This window comes from Anser brachyrhynchus, assembly GCF_964034855.1.
Source record: "Anser brachyrhynchus genome assembly, chromosome: 1".
NCBI classification, from domain to species: Eukaryota; Metazoa; Chordata; class Aves; order Anseriformes; family Anatidae; genus Anser; species Anser brachyrhynchus.
The window spans coordinates 82,089,595-82,112,556 of record NC_137694.1 but is presented as its reverse complement, the minus strand read 5'-3'; the positions used below and the strand labels follow the sequence as shown (position 1 = coordinate 82,112,556).

General features: G+C 36.1%; 1 protein-coding gene across 1 annotated transcript; it reads right to left on the bottom strand.

Annotated features, from left to right (window-relative positions):
• Positions 1–1,005: 1,005 nt before the first annotated feature.
• On the bottom strand, positions 1,006–20,603 carry LIPI (lipase I). Its single transcript, XM_080557833.1, has 10 exons — positions 20,403–20,603; positions 17,092–17,468; positions 15,830–15,938; positions 13,166–13,267; positions 11,662–11,751; positions 10,505–10,672; positions 8,802–8,894; positions 5,889–6,000; positions 5,347–5,520; positions 1,006–1,243 (listed from the first exon to the last, which is right to left on the bottom strand). The coding sequence occupies exons 1-10, from the start codon at positions 20,479–20,481 to the stop codon at positions 1,156–1,158; spliced, it is 1,392 nt and encodes a 463-aa protein (XP_080413959.1). The 5' UTR covers positions 20,482–20,603; the 3' UTR covers positions 1,006–1,155.
• Between the last annotated feature and the right edge of the window lie 2,359 nt (positions 20,604–22,962).

The following is a 22,962-nucleotide window of genomic DNA, read 5'->3' as shown; positions in this document are numbered from 1 at the left end:
CTGTCTCCCATATTCCTTCTAACCTAGTTGTTGACTTTCAATACAACTTACAGTTCATAGGTTTTGGACATCCCACACTATTGACATTCAGATGAAATTGGCCACTAGGTTCAACCAACTGTTGCTATCAAGAGCAAGGACAGTGTAGGCATGGGAAAGGAAGGAAAAGGATAATGTGCATAGGACTCATTCACACAAGAAACACGGTTAAATACATATTAAAAGAATTAGAAAGAAAAAAGTTTAAAGAAAAAGAATGCACATATCTTTTCTTCAATCAGTACCATCAGAAAGGCAATCTGGCATTGGAAAACTTTTCTGAACTGGCGGAAGAAATCTTTATGTAGGATTTATTCCTGTTCACATTCCAGTAAGTGAAAAGCTGTCATCAAGTACATGAGCAGCAGTTCTAATTGCAAGAGGCCCAAACTGAAACACAATATAAATGCACATATTTCATCTTCAAATTATTCTCTTCAGAACAGACTTTAGAATTACTTCATATCTGAAACATCACTGCCCTGTCGATAGCTTTAACAGAAAAAATCTGAGTGGGTGCAATAGTATTCATCTCAGATGAGGATACAGATAATTAATTTAAACAGCAAAGTTACATATTTGTTCACAAAACTTATTGTTCTAGTTCTTAGAAACTGAGACAGTACATAATGAGAAAACATGAATTCATTTATCCAATGAACATAGCACAGAAAAACTGCTATATATTAGATCTGTAGATCATATGTACAGTATATTAAATTCACTTAGTAGACAGGTAATTATGTTTCAATGTAAAAACCATTATAAATAATAAATAATTAAATATATGTATGACTTGATTAATAATGTGCTGAGATTATGCAGATAATTCATCTTTAATTCAGTAGTTGCCTCACTGCTAACAAATAATAACTAATAGATCATTGTATGTTTTCTATGATGCATTGATTTTATTCAAATTTCCTGAATACATAGGCACCAGAACTTTTCAATGAATTTCACCCTAAGGCACTCAGAGGAAGTAATGCATATTACCATACAGACTCTTGAAAATAAATCTAGGTTATCTCATTTCCCTTCTCATTGCGATCTTTATCCTGAGGAAGAATCAAATGTCACTGCCATAGAGAAATTAAGTTAGTAGAAGCTCTCTCTTCATGTACTGTTCTCTGGACAGGGGATGGGTTTGAAGGTCAATTCAGTGTTCTCCATCAGTACAAAATCATATCTGCACAGCTGTACCCTATGAAAGTAGAAACAAAATAAATATATATGTATATGTGCAAAACAGAAAATTTAAGATTAATAGAAAAATGTTTTAGTATCTGAATTATTAAACCTTCAGTATTTACTACCTCTCAGAAACAGTACTCAGGACAACAACAAATGTCTTCTTGTCTAAGTTTACACCCTACTTTATGCATCACTAGAGTAGTTTTGCCAGATTGCAAACAACCAGGTCATTAGATGGATGGTGTACAGTGGCTTAAGAAGAGTACCACATTAGTCTGAACTATGAAGACGCTGTAATTCAGCCACTAAAGCTATTAATCTGTATTAAAATTAGTTCTTTAGAACAATGTTCCAAGTGCAGCCCAATTCCTGTTAACACTCAGTCTGAACAATTTATTTTGAATTTCCTAGGTAGGAAAGTTCCTCTCCTTCATTCCAAAGACAGAAGCAAAATACTGCATCTTAATAACTTCTCTCTCTCTTTATTATTTATTTATTTATTTATTTATTTTTCTGCAATGAGAGCATGTATAAGAAGTTCCATGCAGGAGTGTAATTTATCATCTCAATGCCTAGAAAACTCAGAACTGCACAATACCACAGGAACATATGCAGATGTCACAAAAGGAGCCTCTCACACACAAAATTTTACTTTTTGATGTCAACAAAGAAACTAGCTGTGTGCTTTTAGTGCAGAGACGGGTCACAGCTCTGCCCTTTATGTGCTATAGAAGATGGTGAGAGCTGGATGGGACAAACAAGTGACTGATGCAGCCTTTCCTCTGATGGCACTTCTAAGGGCATACAAACTATGTTACTTATCCTCTACATTGCTCTGAACTGGCTAAACAACACAATTCACCTCAGACTGGGAATTAGGTACAGTGAAACACCTAAGGGAAAATAAAGGGCTGAGAAGGAACATCCCACAAGGCACCTTTGTTTTCATAAGTGTGAGATTTCCAAACAGTTATGAATCCACCTACCTGGATGTGAAAGGACTGACAGATTCCTATATAAGAATTTGAGGCTCTTCAAAGGCCCCACAAAAGCTAAAACAGTAGATTTTGCAACTAAGATCAGGAGAAATTCTGTATATTCTGTATAATGCAAAACGTAGAATTTAACACAGTCCTTCATCCACAATTTGTTTTGATTTGAATGTAATGGTTTACTCTTACATTATTTTTGTACAGGGAGAAAAAAGCACAGAAACTGACAACATTGTAAAAATCCTCACAAAAGACTGTGAAAGAATTCACAGGACAAATCTGCAAACAGAACAATATAAGATTATTATATGTATATATTTCTTGAATTTACTTTCAGTTTACAGTGCTGTATTTCAGTACATTTGCAACAGTAATCACCATGCAACAGCAGAGTATGTTAGCACAGCCTATTCTCCAACAGAAGAAATCACCTGGGAAGGATCCTGTCTTATCACAGAGGATACAACAGTTAGACATGATGATAAATACTAGAAATAAAAACATTGTTTCCAATATTTTGTATCTCATTTGAAGTGAAATCCACCTAAGTTTGTGATTATTAAGAACCAGGCATGTCTCCCAGGAGTGTAGACCTGAGAGAGGAGAGGGTTCTCCAGTTCACTGAGAAGTAGCAAAAGGCAAATAATTTTTTTGTGAAGTGAGGCAATCATAAACTTTCATCCCATGTGGCTTCTCTTCCATCTACTAAAAAGCAAGGGCATGCCATGCTCTCTTGTTCAACAGAGATATTAATAAGGTCTTCTTTTTTTTACTCTTCCTGTTCTTGCTTTGATTAAAAATAAATAAATAAATAAGTTGGCAGGACTAAGTATCTGTGAAACATTCACCTTCCTCATCAGTTGCGTCTGAGCTGAGTGACAGATTCAAAAGCTTTCTGGGAGAACTGACACCTGGATGAACACAAGTTATAAAAGCTTTCTGTTTTTATGCACGAGCTGGAATGATTTATCTTAGAGATCAGAAGAGTCTGAAAATTATATGTACCCTTTAGCACTCCTACACTCCCACACCAGCTGTGTGAATAATGGGTCAGTAAACAATTTTCAGTGATATTCCCCAGACTCCCATCATCCACTATTAATCCAAATCTGGGGAGAGTGAGACTCCCATTGTCTTTTATCCCTGCACCTGTCTCCTGGTTTTTACCTATTATTTTGTTATATGAATAATTTAAATATTTAAAGTAGTTTCTAGTTAATTATCCTGTACTCAAGTAATTGGTGTAATTATGTATAACTAAATAAGGTAAATATAGGTAGTCATAATTACAATGAGCAATTACGTAATTATACCAACCAATGGTGCTGTAACATCTGCATTTAAATTACCTTCACATGCTGATTCAACACACTTTTTTCCATCACTATCTTAAAGTATCTAATGCCTGTATGACTGCCATCTGATGAGATTCCATAAGAAGAACTTTAGGGGATTCTATATTAAAACAAATCAAGTGCATCTTACTTTAAAACTAACAACAGTCAGAGTAACAGGCATGAAAACTCAAAACAATAAGGATTGTTCAATGAAAGCATTCACTATTTGCTAGATTATTAATCTGAAAAAGTTCTGAATAATGATAGGCTTCCATGAAATGCCTCCTTTGATTTATCACCATTGGGTTGGGAAAAAAAAAAGTCACAATATGATTTAGAGCTTTGACTATCTCTCATCACCAAATGCTTTTAAATAAAATCATTCCAGTTCACCTGAGAGCTTGAAATTTATGGTCTTCAACAAGTTAACAAAGTCTAATGCATATATATTTGGAAGTACTATTTTGATTACCAAGTGTTCTGTTTCTTTCTAAATCTCTCCCACCTGTCTTCTCCTCTTTCTCAGTAAATATGAAATAACAGATTAATTTAACAAGATTTCTTAATTGTTACAAATTATCGTACCTGATTCCTTCCGGACTATTATCATATACCAAATCAGAAAGTCTCAATTGCTGTTTCTTAAGTTAAAAAAATATACAGACTTAAGACTTACTCATATTATAACATTGTTCCCACTCATTAGTTATTTGATTACCATGAATAGAATAGAATAGAATAGAATAGAATAGAATAGTTCAGTTGGAAGGGACCCACAAAGATCATCAAGTTAAACTGCCTGACCACTTCAGGGCTAACCAGAAGTTAAAGCATGTGAATGAGGGCAGTGTCCAAATGCCTCTTGAACACTGACACACATAGGGCATCAACAACCTTGCTAGGAAGCCTGTCCCAGTGCTTAACCACCCACACAATAAAGAATTTTTTCCTAATATCCAGTATGAACCTTCCCCGGTGCAGACTTTATTTTAAAATCACACTTCGCTGAATCTGCTATTCATGCAAAGCAAATATATGTAATAACTCTAAAATAAAGTATTGTTGCTACTCCAGGGTATTTCTTAATTTTTATATGTAAAATGTTATTTTCACAAGATGAAAATGTAAAATTTAATTGCTAATGCTATATTAGAGGTAACTGGAGATGTAAAAAATCAACATATAGCAGCACTGCCGAAGTATTTCAATAAATAAATAAATAATAGAAGTGTAATAACAACACTTGGTATAATAAATGCAGATTATTTCATTTTAAGTGTAGGAAAGCACAGACTGTATGTTTTGCTCTTGGAGGGTCTTCATCAGCAGCAACAGGACCAAATGCCTATTTCAGTCATAGAAGTGCTCCATTCCACGTCTAAGAAAAGCTGTGTGCAGACACATAATTATAAGCAGAAAAGTACTTCATAACATTCATCTTCAGGAAGAGAACTTCTCCCTGCAATCACTGCAGCTGTAAGTCAGGCTGACCTACGTAAGTGGTCCTTGAGAGCTCCTTCAGAGCAGACTGCAGCAGCAGTCTGCTGTAAAAAGGAGCATGTATGACTTTTACATGCACAAGAGTACATTTGAGGGTGCTGTGCACTAAGTGTTAATGTACAAAACAGCTCTTCCACATGATGAACTTTATCCTAGATAGGATTAGAAGAATATTCATGCATTTATGAATATGTGATAAAAAAAATCGATAGAGGCAAGTACAAATTTCTGAGGAAACATCCTGAGCAGTTTAGTTCACACACAACTTTGTAACAAACACTTACCTTTCTGGGTTATTAAGAGATTTCAGCCTCATCTGAAGAATCCTAAGCTTGTATTTTGGACCTATTAAAGTCTTCGTAGAAAAGGTCAAGGAAATTTTTGATATTTTGTCAAAATCCCGGTAAAATCCAGTCAATATTTTGACTCTCTTATATTGCTGAAATGTTGCAACTTCACTAGAAAAAAATATGATTTTTAGTCAGAGTTTTTTTATCTGAGAAATATTCATGATTTCCAAGAGTTATTACTAAGAACAGAAATCTTGCAAGATGGATCAGCTGAGAACATTCAGGACAAGGACACTGAGAACTGAATTCAAACGAGTGGCAGACAAGGACATGGGCTAGTTTGGAAAGGGAGGGAAAATCATTTCAGGTTGAGAAGCATTGCCTCTCACACTGAGCCATATCAGATCCAGGAAAAGGAGCTGTGACTAAGACTTAACCTCTTGACTTAGTTGACAAGTCTTAAGCAAGGCTTAGGAAACTCAGGAAATTAGTTCTACACAGAGATAAAAAAGATTTACAGACAAAGCATGACGTACCTATTCACCTCTGATTCTATTGTGTTTCCAGCATAATCAGTTATCTTAACTTTAATGAAACCTCTCCTAATGCTTTTATTCCAGGTAATAATATACAGTAAGTAGTTATACACTGCAAAAACAAATAGGAAATAGTAAGATTTAAGGAATGAACCTCAACAGGATACAGTTATTATCAGCACCCTTCTAAAAGTATTCACTTGGTGATGGTAATAATAGTGACCCTTTACTTCTAAGTAACCAGCTAAAGCCAGAACAAAATGGCTATTGACAAAAAGAAGCTTCCACAAAATGGCTGTTTGGAGGTCTCTGTAGTTAACGTACATTTTTTTCCAGTTCTTACATGGAAACGATTTGCATCAGAAAACTGCCATCAGAGTTAACATGAGGAGTTTGACCTGCCTAAGGAAACAATGCAAAATTAAGCCCTAACTGGCACCTTCAGTTCTTGGCAAGCTCTGCAAAGTGGGGATATTTGAGCTACTATTGTGGTGAAACTATCACGCTATCCACAAAAGTGACACATCCAGAAAACAGGTGAGGTACATTGGCAGGAAGAGGGAGGAACAGTGTTCATGCAAGTTTTATGGACAAGCAAGCCAGGCAGTTAGCTAGCTGAGCAGATGAGCCAGGAGCTAACAGCTGAAGAGAGACATTATTCTGTGTCTTGATTGCCCAGCCTGAGCAGTTGCAGCAGTACACGTTCTCCGAGCACCCCTCTCTCAGAGGAAGCCAATAGGCCCAAACCTGCTTTTAAGGGGATAGACCACATGAGTACTAGAAAAACCGTGGGGGTGACTGAGGAGAGGAGGCTGAGTCCTTTTCCATGCTCCAGTCCCTTCTGCCCTTCCATGGGAGGGCTCATGGCCTTGGAAAAACACACCGGCTGCCAGGGACTGGTACCTCAGAGCACCAGCCCACTTGTTGGAGGGAGGACAGCATGCAGCAGGCCTGCTCTGCCATGCCCTGTGAAACCCTGACCTGGTCTCCCACTGCCCTTCTGCAACCACCACCTATACTGTGACTGTGCTATGGCTTTCCAGAGGAAATACAGCATTACTACTATGAAAATTAGGAAGCCAATTCAAACCCTTCTGTCTTTTTTTCTGGCATGTTTCTCTTTAACAGTCTCTCCTAAACGGCAAAGCCTCACCTTGAATGAAAAACTTGTCCTACTCAGGTTTACAGTTTTATTTAGTTCAAGGCTTTTTTATTTTTCTATTTCCTCATGTTTTCAAACATCTATGAATTAAAATAAGGCTTAGTTAATAAACACCCTCTTTTTCAGACTGGTTTATTAGACTTATTTTTCTTCTTAACTTTGCATATTTTCCCTGAAATTCATCCTGTCATTACAAATCTTCTTACTCCTTTCCATGTATCTCCTCCTATGTTTGGTAATAATCCCTCTGTTTTCTTTCTTCTACCACCCCTGTCCCAGACTACTACATATAATCTTTTTTACTTCTACATACTATTTCCACCAGGAAAGAATCAGGATTCTGCCTGAAAGAATCAGGATTTTCAATAAATGCCCAGACTTCAATATGTGTGAGAGTGAAAGCAAAGCCATATTTTTCTCCAGGAGGATTGAAATGAGGAGACCTAGTAACCTATGCAGCCCTGAAAGCATGGAAGAGCAAAGTCCAAGCAGACCTGATGGGGAGAGGAGCAGTGGTAGCAGGTGTTGAGTGGAAATACCACCGGGAAAAGAAAGATCTATTTTTCTTCTCTGGGTCAGGAAGGAGAAGGGGGAGAAGATTTGACTTGGGCAGTTTAGAGAAAAAGGGTTGGGAAGACTCTGGAGTATGTAAAGGGCACTCAAATAGGCACTGTAACATTAAAGTCAATATACTTGAAATGCAGTTAGCAACCCATATGATCATTCTTCTTCATCTGCTACTATGGAATACATATATGTAAGCAAATTTAAATTTGTGCCTTAGGCTTTGCTCCCCAAGTCTTTTTCTCTGCACACCAAGACCACTTCATTTTGTTAGTCAGCTGCACCAATAACCCTAGCACTAAGTTATATAAAATCTGTAACACCTTTGTTAACCTCTTCTGGGCCCTTGGAAGAAACAGTGATTTAAGCAAGCACAATTACCACAGTCACAAGAAATAATTCAGTCCCTGGTCACAAAGCTTGCTGAGAAAATGGAAAACGCTAATGGGAAAACTTGATTTCACTTGAATTCCTTGTAAGCCTATCCCTATACCCCAAACCAAAGAATTTGTAATATCACTAATTAAAAGGGTTTCTTGATAAAAACATATGAAATCAGAAACAGGATGAGAATCTAAGCTAGACCTCCAAATGGAGAGGTAAATTGTTGTAGCTAAAGCCCACACCAGAAGAGTTCATCCCCATATAGCATAACCCTGATAAAGTCAGATAGGTTTTTCCTCCTCTGTTTTCTCATGGATCTTTAAAAGCTGGAGTAGCTTTAGTTCACTGCAGGTCACTCACCTCCCTGGGGAGGAACATACAAGCGTTTCTTTTCCTTCCTCCGCCCAAGGAACTCCTACCAATTTTTACTCTCTGAAAATGGCAGGAACAATCCCATCTGAGCGGATTCTCTCAGCTTTTTCCCTGTCACTTCATTCTCATTTTTTGTCTTTCTTATTATTCTGTCAGTCAGTCCATTTCATTACTTTTAAAGTCACATTTCTTTCTCAGTTAACATATTGCTTACTCTTCTGCCATAATCACTCTTTTCCTTCCACCCAGTCTGCAAACTGACACTTCACTCACGGTTTGTTCTTTTTCTGTTGCAGCTAACAATAACTTTCTACTTTTAACACATGTTCCCTTCAAGTCAGCTAACAAATAACAACTATAATATTTCATAAAGAGTTTGTTATGTATATATGTATACATATGTGTGTGTGTGTGTGTATTCAGTCACTTACTGCAGAATGGGTCGTTGTCTGAAGTATCAAAATAAGCTTTTGTTGGTGAATTCTTCAGTATTAAATGCTTTTTCCAGCTATCAGCATAATAACCTGAAATTCAAAGTTTAAACATTTTATTTCAGACATAGAGCAGTATCACAATACACATACAATTACATAAAAGCAAGTTACCCAAAGTGACAGACGTGAGTTTAGTTTTCTTAAACATCCACTTAGAAAGTCAATGGCTTGGAAAATGCAGGAATACCATAAGCATAACAGAACAGAACAGCATAACATATATATGTATTTCATTTTTCTAATATATTAGTGTCACTACAAGTAATATAATCAAATAGTTGGAATGTTTTTAGTCTAGAGTACTAACTCTGGAAAACAGTGCCAATAAAATCCTGCAGAGGTAATAAAAACAAAACCAAAAAACTAGCTCACATATTTGCAGAGAACAATTACAGAACAGCTTCACGTTTAGTAAAATGTCTTCCTTTCTTTCTTGAATCATTACAGTAAGCATTTTTAAATCCTGTTTAAATTCTATAATTGTGGATATGATTTAATAAAACATTTGATGCTCATTAAACCTCGTAAGTTCTTGGATGCAATGTATTATTTATTTTTATGTAATTATGCTTTTTGTCTTTGGGTCTTGATAAAGGTCCTTATTTCTAAAATGGCTGATACTATACTGTCCCTCTTGACTTCTTTACCTACACTGGACAATGAGGGCTAGTTCCAGGCTGCATAGCTGGCACTGCAAGACAGCAGGTGGGAAAGCTTGCAGCAGAAGGATGCTGTTTCTCCTCCAAGTTCCCAGTTTCAGCTGCCTCCCATTTCCTTATAGACTTTACGGTTATTAAAATAAAAATTAAAAATGAGGGCAGCTGATTGGCAGCTGATTGGTCATCTCCACCTCTAGCTCAGGCATTCTGTGTAAGTGCATCAGGCATGACTAATAAGCATTCTGGGGAAGTCCCTGGGTCTTCCTGCCCTATTAGAAGGTCCTGTTACAGCTGGTTCTTATTATAAAATAGTATACAGATACATCTATTTATGTTTTTTCTTCAATGTAGACCTAACTAATATAACTATTCAAGGACATACATCAGAAGACAAGGTATGAATTGAAAGTTAACTTCTATTTAAATATTCTAAATATTTCATTTTTATGAAAACCCTGCTCTGCCAACTGGGAAATGCTCACGTTATTGAAGCTGCTTTCAGACTGTCCCTAGATCTTCTCTAAAAGTAATAAAGGCCCAAACAACTAACAATCTCTACAAATATGAGCTTGATTCCAAAAGAAGAGCCAGAGACTCCATGAAGTTGCTATAAACATTACTACTCTTAATCAAAAACCACCAGTCCTCCAGGAATGATAGCACACTACGAAAGCCTAAAGAGATGGGCTTAAGTAGAAGCAATTTCTCTCTATAGAGGAAATGTATTCTGAATCCATTTCAGACTAGAAAGCCTAATAATCAAATATTAGGAACATTCAGCACCCTATCTAACAGAGCTAACTATAAAGCAGACAAAGCCTTAAGCTTTGAACTGTTTAAAACAGTATGCAGCTCTACCCTCAGTCAGTCTCATCAGATGCCTTAGCAAGATGCTACAGATCCCTGGAGCAGGCCCAGAAGGAGCAAGTCTGAACTTCTCAAAAACTTCGTCCATCCCAGAGCAGATATGGTAACTCTTACCCATTACTGGACATGACATTGGTTGGAAAGCTTCACAATCAACACATTTTCCTCTCTTATAATCTGAGTAAGAGTCACAAGGATATGCTATTATGTTGCACTTTCTTTTCAAAGATGATAAGAAGAGGAAGACAGATCTTTGATGGTCACATTTAAAATACTGCAATCCTTCAGGAAAGAAAAAATGAAATATACAAAGAATATGTCATTATGTTTCTTCAGGAAAGAAAAGATGTTACTCAAATAATCTCATTTAACTAAATCATTCTTTGTTAGCCATGTCTTTATGCCCTGTTTAGTTGACCACTGAATGTACAAAACGGATGCACACACAAGAAGAAGAAAATGAAGACTGTTTTGAATATTACAGGTATAGAGAAAAATATTCAGGTTTTTATATGCAAGAAATAGTCTGTCTACTACGTCCTATCAAATTTAGACAATTTTTATTATCAGGCATGAGCCTGCATTACAATTGGCTTTGTTGCCACAAATGACACAGTTGATCCTGTGTAATATTTAAGCAGAAAAACTACTGTGAGCACTACTTCATATATATATATAATCCATATGTTTATATAAATACCAAAAAAAATATTCAAAATTATTAAAAAAAAAAAAAAAAACCAATGGGTAGCAACTTTGCCTAAGATTTATGGAAGTTGAAATAAGCAAAATTCTGCAGCAAAAGATCATGCAATAAAAATGTTTTCGTTCTGAAGAAAACAGGTCTAAAAGACCTGTTCAAAACCTAGTACATCACTGCCAATCAGGTAGAAACTTAAGACATATAGTGGAGACTTTAAACCCTTGCCTTCCATGTCATCTGAGAGTGGTGCTGTTCAAATCACTTACATCTTCCCTACATCTTTTCCTATACCTGGCCATATATAAACACAGGAAAATATTGATCACTACATGCAGATTATATATACAGTAATAATGGTATGATGGAATATGTATGCATATGGGAAGATCTTTATTAAAAACAAAATGCCCAATATCTTTGGTTTTCCTTTTTGCTGAATGAGAAGGCGAAAGAAATACAGTGACCTCAGACCCAATATTACTGTGAATGGGAAGTGCCCATTGAATTCAGGTCATTTTTGATTTGATCTCAGACTCTTTTCTCATTAACTGAACACATTTTTATTTACCACTGAATACTGTTTGTGGGCAACCAGGCTGATCCATTCCTCCATTTGGATAGAAATCAATGGTTCCTAAAGGTTTCTTGAAACCTAGTACTAAAAACATCACAAATTAAACAACAACAAAAACATAAGCAGAATTATCCAGTGAATAATTTATCATTGGATTGCACTACAAAATAACATGGATCTTTTAAAGAAAATATTTGCAAATATATTGTTCTTTTGTTCTTTAAGTGGAATTCATGTTGAGTTAAAATTCACATTTTTTTTCTTTTTAAGAAAGTTATTCAAATTAATTTGCAATCTACAAGTGTGTGCATGACTCTTATTTCCGCAAAAGAAAAAGGATAGGACAGAAGCAATTCTTTAGTACTGCAGCTGAAACATTATTTGCATGAAGAAATTTATGAAATTCATGTTTTCTCTAGCAATGAAAATTCTTTCCCAATGTTTAACTACAGTAAGATTTCCCATTTTTTTGCAAATGACATTGGATTCTGAACTACACTAAAAAAATCTTTATTTCTCATGTTCCATAAAAAAAAAAAAAGACTGATTTCAGTAAGATTTAGCTCAGTCTGACCAACCTTCCTTTCTACCTTCCTTACCTTTATTCACATAATGGGAATGTTGCAAACATTGGTATTTTACCACTTCACATATAAATTTGTATAATAAAATGATAAGTTTTAATCTTGTTAAAGAAACTGATATGAAACTACACAAATAATGGGCCACATGTGGTAGATTTGAAAGGTTTCCTAATATTTTGAGAAGAAAATTAAACCAGACTACAGTATGAAGAAATCAGACTACAATGTCCTTCAACCTTACAGTAATGTGATTCCATACATAATTTTAGGCAGTGGATCTGAATAGTGTACTAATGTGTTACAGCTGAGACTGCTTATCTGAGAACAGGCTTTAATTCAGTGATATACACATGCTTACAACCTCTGTGTTCATACACACTAGCACAGTGAAAGAATGTTTACGTGATACTATTTTGCAAAGAATAGTATCAGAAATTAATGCAATAGACACGTTTTATCCAATGTGTAGACTTCTTGGTTTTGTATTCAGAAATAATATACTATAACAAACAAGGCATAAATTATTATATTTGCATGGCATTAAGTGGACTCATGTCTTTATGTTTATGTACACATGCCTTCAGTTAGCTGTTGGATGTGAAAGTTGCTTCAGTATTTTCAGGTTCAGTTATGAAGCTAACTCATTCAATAACAGGACTACTCATGTCAGAACAGAACAAAACAGGTCATCATTGCTTAAATAATCATCAAAGTTGAGTTTCAATTTCTTGATGAACAAGCTTATATAAAACATGATTTCAAAAGCATGCACTGTTAGGAAGCAACAGCACAGCGATCCACCCATTAAAACTAATGCAACGCCATATGCATGTTCCTGAAACAGCTTATCCCATCTCTTTCCCTTTTCTGCCTTTCCTCTAGCTGAAATAGGGAAGTTAAAGCTATGGTATTACCATCAGTATCTGTATGAATTACGTCAACGAATTTTGCATCAGTGCGATCTAATCTGCCCTCTGGTGGTTCTCGAGTGAATGAAGGGCCTGCTGGATCAAGACCTAAATGAAAATGACATTAGCATTACAAATCCTGAGGTCTGTTTCTAGTTATATACAAGATTGACACGTGAGCATTATTCATCAATGACTTACCCCTTTTCATGAGGTAATAATAAGAATAAAAACAAAACAATTATTCACAAGCTTCTATTCTTCAACTTGCTAGGCTAAGTAAAGCAAGGATTCCTAGTACAAGACCAAGCCATATGTTTGAATTTCTCCCTCTCCTATTAAGTTTCTCTCTCTCCTGTTAAGTTGTGCTCATCTCCACATTATCCAGAACAACTATAAGCCAACTATATTAGGAATCAAATCAAATTAATTCATTTTCTTTTTTTCCCCCAGAAAATACTATTCCTATTATTTACTTCATAAAAATAAAATATGAAATGTAGCTGCTCTCACCACCAGAACCCAGGATAGAGACATCTTGGATGGGAGATGATTTCAAACAAGCCTTGATCATTTTACCAATTGGTGTTGGAATTAATTATAGAAAAAAGTTCTTAAAGGAAAAGAAGTGAAATACTAGTTTTTTACACAATTTCACCTGAAGCAGGTTTGGAAATATTATACTCAAATTGAAACTGAGCTATGACAAAAGAGTTTTCAGCTGAGATCCAGAAAAAGCACTTGATATCTAAGAGGAGAGAATTTGGGTGGTAAAGTATTTGAAGCATAAGCATTGCTTATTCTCCTTCCTTTTAGCAATAGAGAATTATTGTTGTGCAACCCTGAAGCCTAACAGTTTTCAAGATAGTAATTACTGTCCTTCACAGGAAAGAAAAGTCGTTAGTTGAGGTTTGCTCTGTTCCTATTTTCTTGACAACAAAAGCAGAGACAAAGGGAAGAAGGTGGCAAAAAAAGCAGCAAAGATGGAAAATGTAATTGTCAAGACAAAACGTATCCCTACGCTTGACTCCTAATTTCATTCTCACTAATTGTGAGATGGGTCTAGCACATGACCTTAGTTTATTCAAGACCCAGCAAATTTGTATTATGATTTAACTGGCAGATGTGCTTTAAGAACTGGTCTAGAAAGTTTTCTCTCAAGATCAAGATAACCAAGATCCAAACTACCACAGAGGCTCATGGAATGCCAGGATTAAACATTCATAGTATCCCAGGTGACAAAGTTTATTGTTTCCATCTATTAATCAGTTTTATGTTTCAGAAGTCTCCATTTTTTATTTATTTATTTTTAATCTAGTTTTTCCAACACCAGTTTGGGCCACTTTCTTATAGTTTTACACCCAACTTGTTGGAAAGAAACAGTATCAAAACAGTCAAGAGATTATGAGCCTTGTGAGTTTGGACTATCTAGTCTTTGCCTTCATCTGTATTTGAAATGACAGGAAGGTGATTGGAATGTTTCATACAATTCCATTTACCCTTGCACATCTGAGTTCAGAAATGACATAGATCTACTAGCTCACAATTAATATAAGAAGTCAGAAAGGCGGCAGACTTGTTGGCCTAGTATTGCCATCAAGATTGTCCCCAACCTGTGAAGGAAAAAAAAAAATACTCCAAGGAATTGTGTAAAGTGGAAATTAATATTTATAACCAAGGGAATATAGCTTATCAACTTTTAGAAAAGGCCATGGCTTTCAGATTACTGTAGTAAAAGGGGAGGAGTATCTAATTCCCTTTCATAGAACTGGCTACTGGCTTCTATTACATTTGGAAAACAAAACAAAATAAAACAAATCACTTTAGTACCACAAAGAGATGGTTAGGAGCTATGAATCTCAAGGTGTTTCCTTTCAGCCTGAAAACAGCTGCTCACTTAAATCTTAGAAAGTAACAGAGCCTTCTTACCACCTTTTCTAGTAGTTAGCTAAATCAGCTTCCTCCTCAGCATGCTAGCTGCAGTGAATTTAGCTCTTGCACAATAATTATCAGGAGCCTGTGTACCCAAATTAGCACTGTGGATTCTGCCCTAGGAACTAGCATTGAAAAGTTATTCTTAAACTTCATGTGCCTGAAGGATGTACCCAAATGAGGGTATTCAAATTTTCACTGTATACACCACTCCCACAATTGACAATGATGATTTGCAACAAATATTAGGTAAGATCTGCAGTATCCATACACAGGCTGCACACCTGATTTAAGCTTCCTGTAGCAGGTTGCCCAATATAGTAAAGCCCACACCATGCTCAGATAATTCAAAGTGAAACTAAATGCTTGTGCCTAATTCCTGTGTTCTGACCAAAAGCTTTTGAACCTCCCTTAAGAGGGACCTCATTTTCTTCATCAACCAGACTGAAACTCAGATAGCACATCACTTAAGTGGCATCTGGATGCAGCATTTAGTTTTCTTTTGAAAGACAAGAGGTAAACACTGGAAAAATGGGAAAATTCACCAGTAACTTAACTCCTCAAAGAATAATTTTGCAATTTTCTGAACTTACATCAATGACTAATTTTTCTTCTTGTATGTTTCTAAATAATCAGTTCTTATTTGTTGATATTTCAATACCAGCATCTATGTGATCTGTAGCAATATCAACAAAGCAGGGTACACTAGAATACAGGTATCAGGATTAAAAGCCTTACCCGTAATTCTGCCAAGTTTGCCATCATACTTATGGCCAACAAAACCAGCAATATGAGCCCCAAGACTGACTCCAATCATGTGCATAGAGTCAAGAGAAGCTCCATCTGCCTATCAGAAAAAAAAATACAAAACAAGACGCACACGGAGTTAACAAAGCAGACATCAGCAGACTGTTTTAGTATTCACATTTGGTTAATACTCCAGGCTATATATTGTAATTCTGTAACTTTAAAAACAAATGGAAGTTCCAAACTTATTTTCAGTTTGACTTTCTATAATAGTTATATATCGTAGTAAGTATGAAATTATTTGACTATAAAAATGTAAAAAGGAACCTTGAGTCACATTTCTTCCAAATTGTCACACCAGTTATTTGAAAAAGGAGAGTATAGAGATGGAAGAGGAAGACATTTACCAGATACAAGAAAGACGAACCAAAACTATGAACAAGGGGGGCAGGGAAAATCTCTTCGTACCTTATTTTTCCAGTATAGTAAATTAAAACCATAATACCATTAACAAACCACAGAACAAGTGAATAATGGTGCCAAATACACACCTGCAGGAAAGTCTTAACAGGCCTATTCTAGAAGGCTAACCGTATTTAAAAAAAAAAAAAAAAAAAAAAGCTCAAATTCCACAAAAACATTTTATTACAACAAAGCATTAGGAATGCAGAGAAGAAAACTTGGGTGATAAAAACTCAAGTAATAACGAAAAAAAATGATACGATTACATTTTGTGTTGATTTGATTAAGGATATAAATCTACAGCCCAGTGAAGAATACATCAGCAACTCTTTCAGCAGCTACCTGTAGAATCAGGAAGTTTATATAAATTTGTGACAAATATTTATATATGTTGGTGATTTCTTTTTTATTCAAGATCCTTAACTATAGTAATTTAAGATTGGAAAGAGTAGTGTGATGTTTTTATTTATTGCTGCATACTATTTGAATAACTCTTACTTCTTTTCCCCACTGGTGCATTCACTTTTTCCAGAAGACTTAAAATTTCCATCTGGCTAAAGAAATGAGATGCAGTCTTATACATATTTCAGTGAAAGGGAAATGAGAACTCAGGTGAGGTTAAAGATATGTAGTAATTACTGCATGCAAAATTAGTAAATACTTTGTTAAAGAAATATCACTTGATATTCTCATGGGGCTCCTCTTTAGACATAACTATATTTTAAATATTCATTCCCAACTGAACTATGCTATTTAAACTTGTTCAGAACAGATACAACTCTCTGCCTTACCAGCATCTGGTCAACATAGTTCTTCAGTGTTTCTGCAACTTTTCTGCAGTTTTCAACAGCAGTTGTATAAATCACAGTTGTTGCACCACGATTCCAGTCAACTATAATGAGATTAATATCCCCAGAAGACAGTAAGAGCTCCTTTATATCACCTAGCCATGCTGGTGGAGACCCTGTTGGTCTGAAGCCATGAATAACAAAGACAGTTTTCTTGGAGGTATTAAGGTACTCAGATGCAGTAACATTATGTTCAATAAGTCTCTCAGAACAATTCGGATTTTCCCTTGTGTACAGCAGTAGCTGGACATGGAGTTCTGTTCCAGATAAAGCATTGCCTATATTAAGGTCTGTAAATTCAGGGCATTTTTCCTCCTCATCTGGAAAAGATGAAAATGTTATTAGACAGTAATTTGATGAGTCAGACCAAACAAAATATCACCTCTTCACTTTTCTTTCCACATTTATCCGTGGAAAGTGAAGAACCTGAATTTTATTTACTCCAGATCTTTGGAATGAGGTGCCAGAAGGTGTGCTGAATGAGTAGGAGCCACAGTTAAATTAATGACTTTGTAGATATTACTGTGATCCTTTGAATAATTCAAATATGAAACTAACCTTTCTAATTATTTCTGAACCATATATTTTCTCCATAATAAATAAAAATTAGCAACCAATGTTGATAAAATCATTCACTTAACCATCAAATTTAGGTTCTCAGAATTTTTTCACAACCAGCGTGTGTTGTATAAACAGGAACACCACTGTGGTTGGTTCTTCCTCTTTTCAGCCTGGGTGTCAAAGCTGCTAATCCTTATGCCTTATTGTTCAATCTAGCAATAAGAAACAGTTATCTGACACTAGGGGATGACCCAGAATCCATCCCCAATTTTGGATCACCATAAGGACAGCATTACCAAGAAACAAAGAAACAAGAAACAAAGGATACTGTCCTGAGTTTGAAAAACTTAGCTGTATATAGAGGACACAAGAAAACCTGCAATATTTAGCATTTCTGTAGTCGGACAAAACAAGGTTAAGCTTTAGATCAGTCAGGATCAATAGGAGGATGGCAATTTCCAAGAGTCTACAAAGGCTTAGTTTTCCCCCAAACATCAAAAGGTAAGGCATTAAAAAGTAACCTTCAGCTACTGACATCATAATGTGTGGAAAGTGGTTTCAGGATTCTAGGCATAACTCCTTTGCCTGTCATAGTTTTTCTGTACGACCTGTTCACCTTCTCTATGGTTTAGGTGTTTCATGAGCAAAGGTATTTGGGCCAATCTGTTGAGTTCTAGTGGTTTTAGTGGGCTACTTTAACTTTACATAATTCTTTTTTTTTTTTTTTTTAATATTTGATGGCGCTTGTGTCAACTTTCCTGCCATTAACAATTTTGTAAAACAAGTCAATCAACTTCTAGAAAGCAAAATTAGGAAGAAGAATAATGCCTACTCAGTTCCCTAAAAAAAAAAAAAAAAAAAAAAAAAAAAAAAAAAAAAAGAGTAACCTGAAATTTCTCAGTATTTTTGAGTTATAGAAGAGGCAGTTCTAGCTCTTCTCCTTTTCCCAGCATCTGGTTAGCAGGCAGAACCAAATTCACCACATTTGCAAATCTGAGGAAGACGAAGAACCCTCTACAGTTTGTAAAGGCTTGCAAAGCAAGCATGGGGTTAAAAGGTATCTGAAAAATGTGTTTGATATCATAGCAGAGGTCTAAATGAAACCAAACAAAGTGAACTGCAAAATTTAAGATGCAATAAAGATAAAGTGAAAACACTAATTAGCTTAGGGAACTAGACCAATAATCTCTTGGTCAAGCCATGTATTTACAATGATTAGACCAGTCAGCACTGGACTGGATATCAGGAAAAATAACGGGTATTTGCAACCCAGAGTAGAGTTGAAGTTACAGCATATTAGAAATGGCCTGAAACTTCCTGTCGAATGAAAAAAAAAAAAATTCATGCCTATCATTACCTTAGCATAAATTACAATAACTTCAAGTATTGTGTCTGGGAAAAGTTAAAATTACTTGTATTTCAAAATAAATATCACAGTTCTCTTAATTTAGATATTGAACAATTTAAGTTACTTTTATTGTGATTACTGGACAGGTTATTAACTAATGACTGATACAGGAAGGCAACTCAGTTTCGTTGCTGAGACTTATACAAGTTCAGAAATCAAACACTGGTCAGCTGCAGTTTTCTTGAATTTAGTGGAAACTTGATTACACTTGATTACAGTTTTGCTGTTCAGATTCATAGCTATAACACAGCTCTTTTATTTTTGCCTAAAAGTGTTCTTATGTTTTGATTCCTTACCATGTCATTTGACTGGGAGAAATAACAATTCATTTTTGTAAAGTCAATGGAATGACACTGACATAAAACAGAGTCTGATCCACTGAAGGGAGAAAACTATCACAAGAAATATATTTTAACTGATGAAACCTATTTACTTGCTACAAAACATCAAACAGAAAAAATCATTTACTAAAGGCTATGAAATAAGAGCAGAATTGTTCTTTGAAAAGTAAATTTAAAAAAAAAAAAAGTCATTGTGAAATTAGATCAGTCCTAGAAATAAATATGTAGATTTAATAGTTTAAGTTGTTAAGCAATGAATCATTAAGGAGAATTTTTTCATACTCCTCTTTCTCTTTGACACCTGGAAGGAATGCCCAGGTGCCCTTTGTGCGCACTTGTGAGAGTACTCAAGTACACTGTTCTGTACAGTCAGAAAATACAAACAGGGGTTGGGCAGTTATATATGCAGTTTAATTCAGTTAATATACAATCTCAACTTTCCTGTGTGTGCTTGTAAGCATCATAACTGTCTTTTGTGGTCAAAAAGGGGGAAATCTTAAGTGTACACTGCCTTTTCATATCTAAATTATACTAAAAATATAACACGTAACTTGAAATGCTGTCAAACTATCAAATTGGCAAAAAATAATTTCAAATTTATAAAAATAAGTGCTTAATAAATATAAATAGTGCTTAATACACTAAAACTATCTTATAATTGCCTCTTTACTTTGTACAAAGTGCACATACCTGAGTGTGTCTCTGTCCAAAGTACAGCAAAAGATAAAGTATCAGGCTTTGTTCTATTTACTTTACAATGGGAACCTTTGGCTCAGTTTCAAAGCAATCAAATTCTCTTTACTAACCATCTGCTTCATTACGCACAGTTTTCACGAGATTTAATCTTTTGGCCAAATTACATAAAGAAATATTAGTTTTTTTATACTTGAATAAAGCCATGAGACTATATCACAGAAGGAAAAAAAAAAAAAAGTAGTTCTTACCTGATTTCACCCCATATACCAAACAGATGAAGAAACACAATTTCAACATACAGAAACGGAGAAAAGTAATACGTAACATCCACAAACAAGTGGCAAATTAAGTGCTTCCTTATAGCATACCAGAATTCTAAGTTAACTGAATGCCCCTGATGAAGTAGGTGACATGTAGAGTAGGAAGCAGAAAACAAAACTCTATTTAAGCTTCTGCAATTCATGACTCCTCCTATTGAATGACTTCAGTAGGTAGGGTGATCTCTGGGTTTTCAGGGTTGGGACTGTTTTTTAATCTATTTCCCTCTCTCTTCAGTTATCACCAAGTTTACACGTAAGCAGTTGACATTATGTATTACAGACAACTCCATTAGGAAGCAAAGTAGCTAGGTGTACAACACTTTCAGAGATCCACCATGTCTGTTTTTTGTGTGTTTTTTTGTTTTTTTGTTTGTTTGTTTGTTTTAAAGTGTGTCATTCAATTGTAATTAGGGGCACTGAAATGGGCAAAAGAAATGTGCAACAAAAAGTCACTTGGGTGACAGAATAAGTTTTATGTAAGAACTTGAAAATAATCATAGAATTATAGAACAGTACACACTGAGTTGGAAGACACCCACAGGGACTATTGAGTCCAACTCCTGGCTCCACAAAGAACCACCCCACAATCAGACCATGTGTCTGAGAGCATTGTCCAAACACTTCTTGAAATCTGGCGGGCTTAGTGCCATGACCACTTCCCTGGGGAGCCTGTTCCAGTACACAACCACCCTTTCAGAGAAGTGCCTTTCCCTAGCACCCAGCCTGACCCTCCCCTGTCCCAGCTCCATGCCATTCTCTCAGGTCCTGTCGCTGTCCCCAGAGAGCAGAGCTCAGCACCTGCCCCTCCGTTCCCCTCGTGAGGAAGCTGCAGGCCACCATAAGGCCTTCCCTCAGCCTGCTCTGCTCTGGGCTGAACAAACCCAGGGACCTCAGCCACTCCTCAGACATCTCTAGATCCTTCACTTCCTTCAGAGACTTCCTTTGGATGCTCTCTAATATTTTTATGTCTTTCTTATATTGTGGTGCCCAGAAGTGCACATAGTGTTCAAAGTGAAGACACACCAGAGCAGAGTAAGACAATCTCCTCCCTCGACCAGCTAGCAATGCCGTGCCTGGTGCACCCCAGGGTACAGTCATCCCTCCTGGCTGCCAAGGCATGCTGCTAACTCACATTCAGCTTGGTGTTGACCGAAACCCCCAGATTCCTTTCTGTGGGACAGCTCTCCAGTCTCTCTTCCCCACATCTGTATGTATATCCAAGGTTGCCCTTTCCCAGGTGCATAATCCAGCACTTAGTCTTGTTGAACTTCATGGAGTTGATGATTGGCCCATCTCTCATCATGATCTCTCTACAAGAGGATCTCCACAATTGAGGGAGTCAACAGCTCTGCCCAATTGCCATACACAAAATTACTTAGTATAAATTTAAGTCCTGCATTCAAGTCATTTATGAACATTGAAGAGAACCAGCCCTAAAATGGAGGCCCCACTAGTGGGAACCCTGCTAGTGACTGGCCGCCAGCTTTATGCCACCCCATTTACCATAAACCCTTGAACCCAACACATCAGCCACCTGTTCACCTATTGTATTATGTATTTAACTAGCTGTATGGTGGGCATTTTGTCAAGAAGCATACCGTAAGAAACAATATTGAACGCTTTGCCAAAATCCAAAAAGATTACATCAACTGTCTTCCCTTGGCCAACTAGATGGGTAACCTTGTCATAAAAAGAAATTAAGTTAGTGAAACAGGGCTTCTCCCTCATGAGCCCGTGTTGTCTATGGCCAATGACTGCATTGTCTTTCAGGTGTTTTTCAACCTGTAATTCTGAGAACTATATCTCCATGCATTAATTTTTACACATAATTACCTTCAGAGCCTTTTCCAAGAAGTCATTCTCCAATCTAAATCCAGAGGAGGTCTATGAAAGCATTTCTGTAGGAAAGAAATGGAGAATACAGCCCCAGGCTTATGACAATGACTTGCTGTGTATTTGGGGTATGTCACTGAACTTCATTCTGTCTGTGTTCCCGAACTCTAAAACAAATGAAGGAACATCTACCACTGTGAAGCTCATTTATTTACAAACCATTTCACTGCGTAGGTACAAGAGGACAAACTTAACTTTCTTGGACTTCACGGTAAGGCAAAGAGGCAGATAAGACTCTGAATTACTGAAATGAGAAGTCTGGATGCTTGGTTTGTCTATATGTAGCTCCCAATTATTTCCACTGTAGGAGAAAGAAAGATGTCAGAACCACCCAAATATGAGGGAGACATGTCCCAGAAATGTTTGCTGTGTAGTATATCTTATAGTGCTTCTAAACATATGATCTAGGTATAATTATTTTTCTTCAAGAACAGTTAGCAGGGGGGGTTCAGTATTAGCTTTCAAGCAGTAAGTCTCTTCAGGTAGTTTTACAACCATGAACAGCTCTACAAAGCTGTGCTACAAAAGTTATCATCTTCTTTCTGCAGCTGATAGACTTTAAGAAGACTCTTCAAAGTCTTTACCCCTTTGAATT

Bases quoted from the DNA above. Each gene is read 5' to 3' on its own strand.
- LIPI (XM_080557833.1), bottom strand. From the start codon at position 20,481: ATGTTACGTATTACTTTTCTCCGTTTCTGTATGTTGAAATTGTGTTTC. The intron at 11,752-13,165 runs GTAATACCATAG...TGATGTTTTTAG, and splicing joins AATTCATACAGATACTGATG to TACTAGGTTTCAAGAAACCT. The intron at 8,895-10,504 runs GTAAGAGTTACC...TTTGAATTTCAG, and splicing joins AATGTCATGTCCAGTAATGG to GTTATTATGCTGATAGCTGG.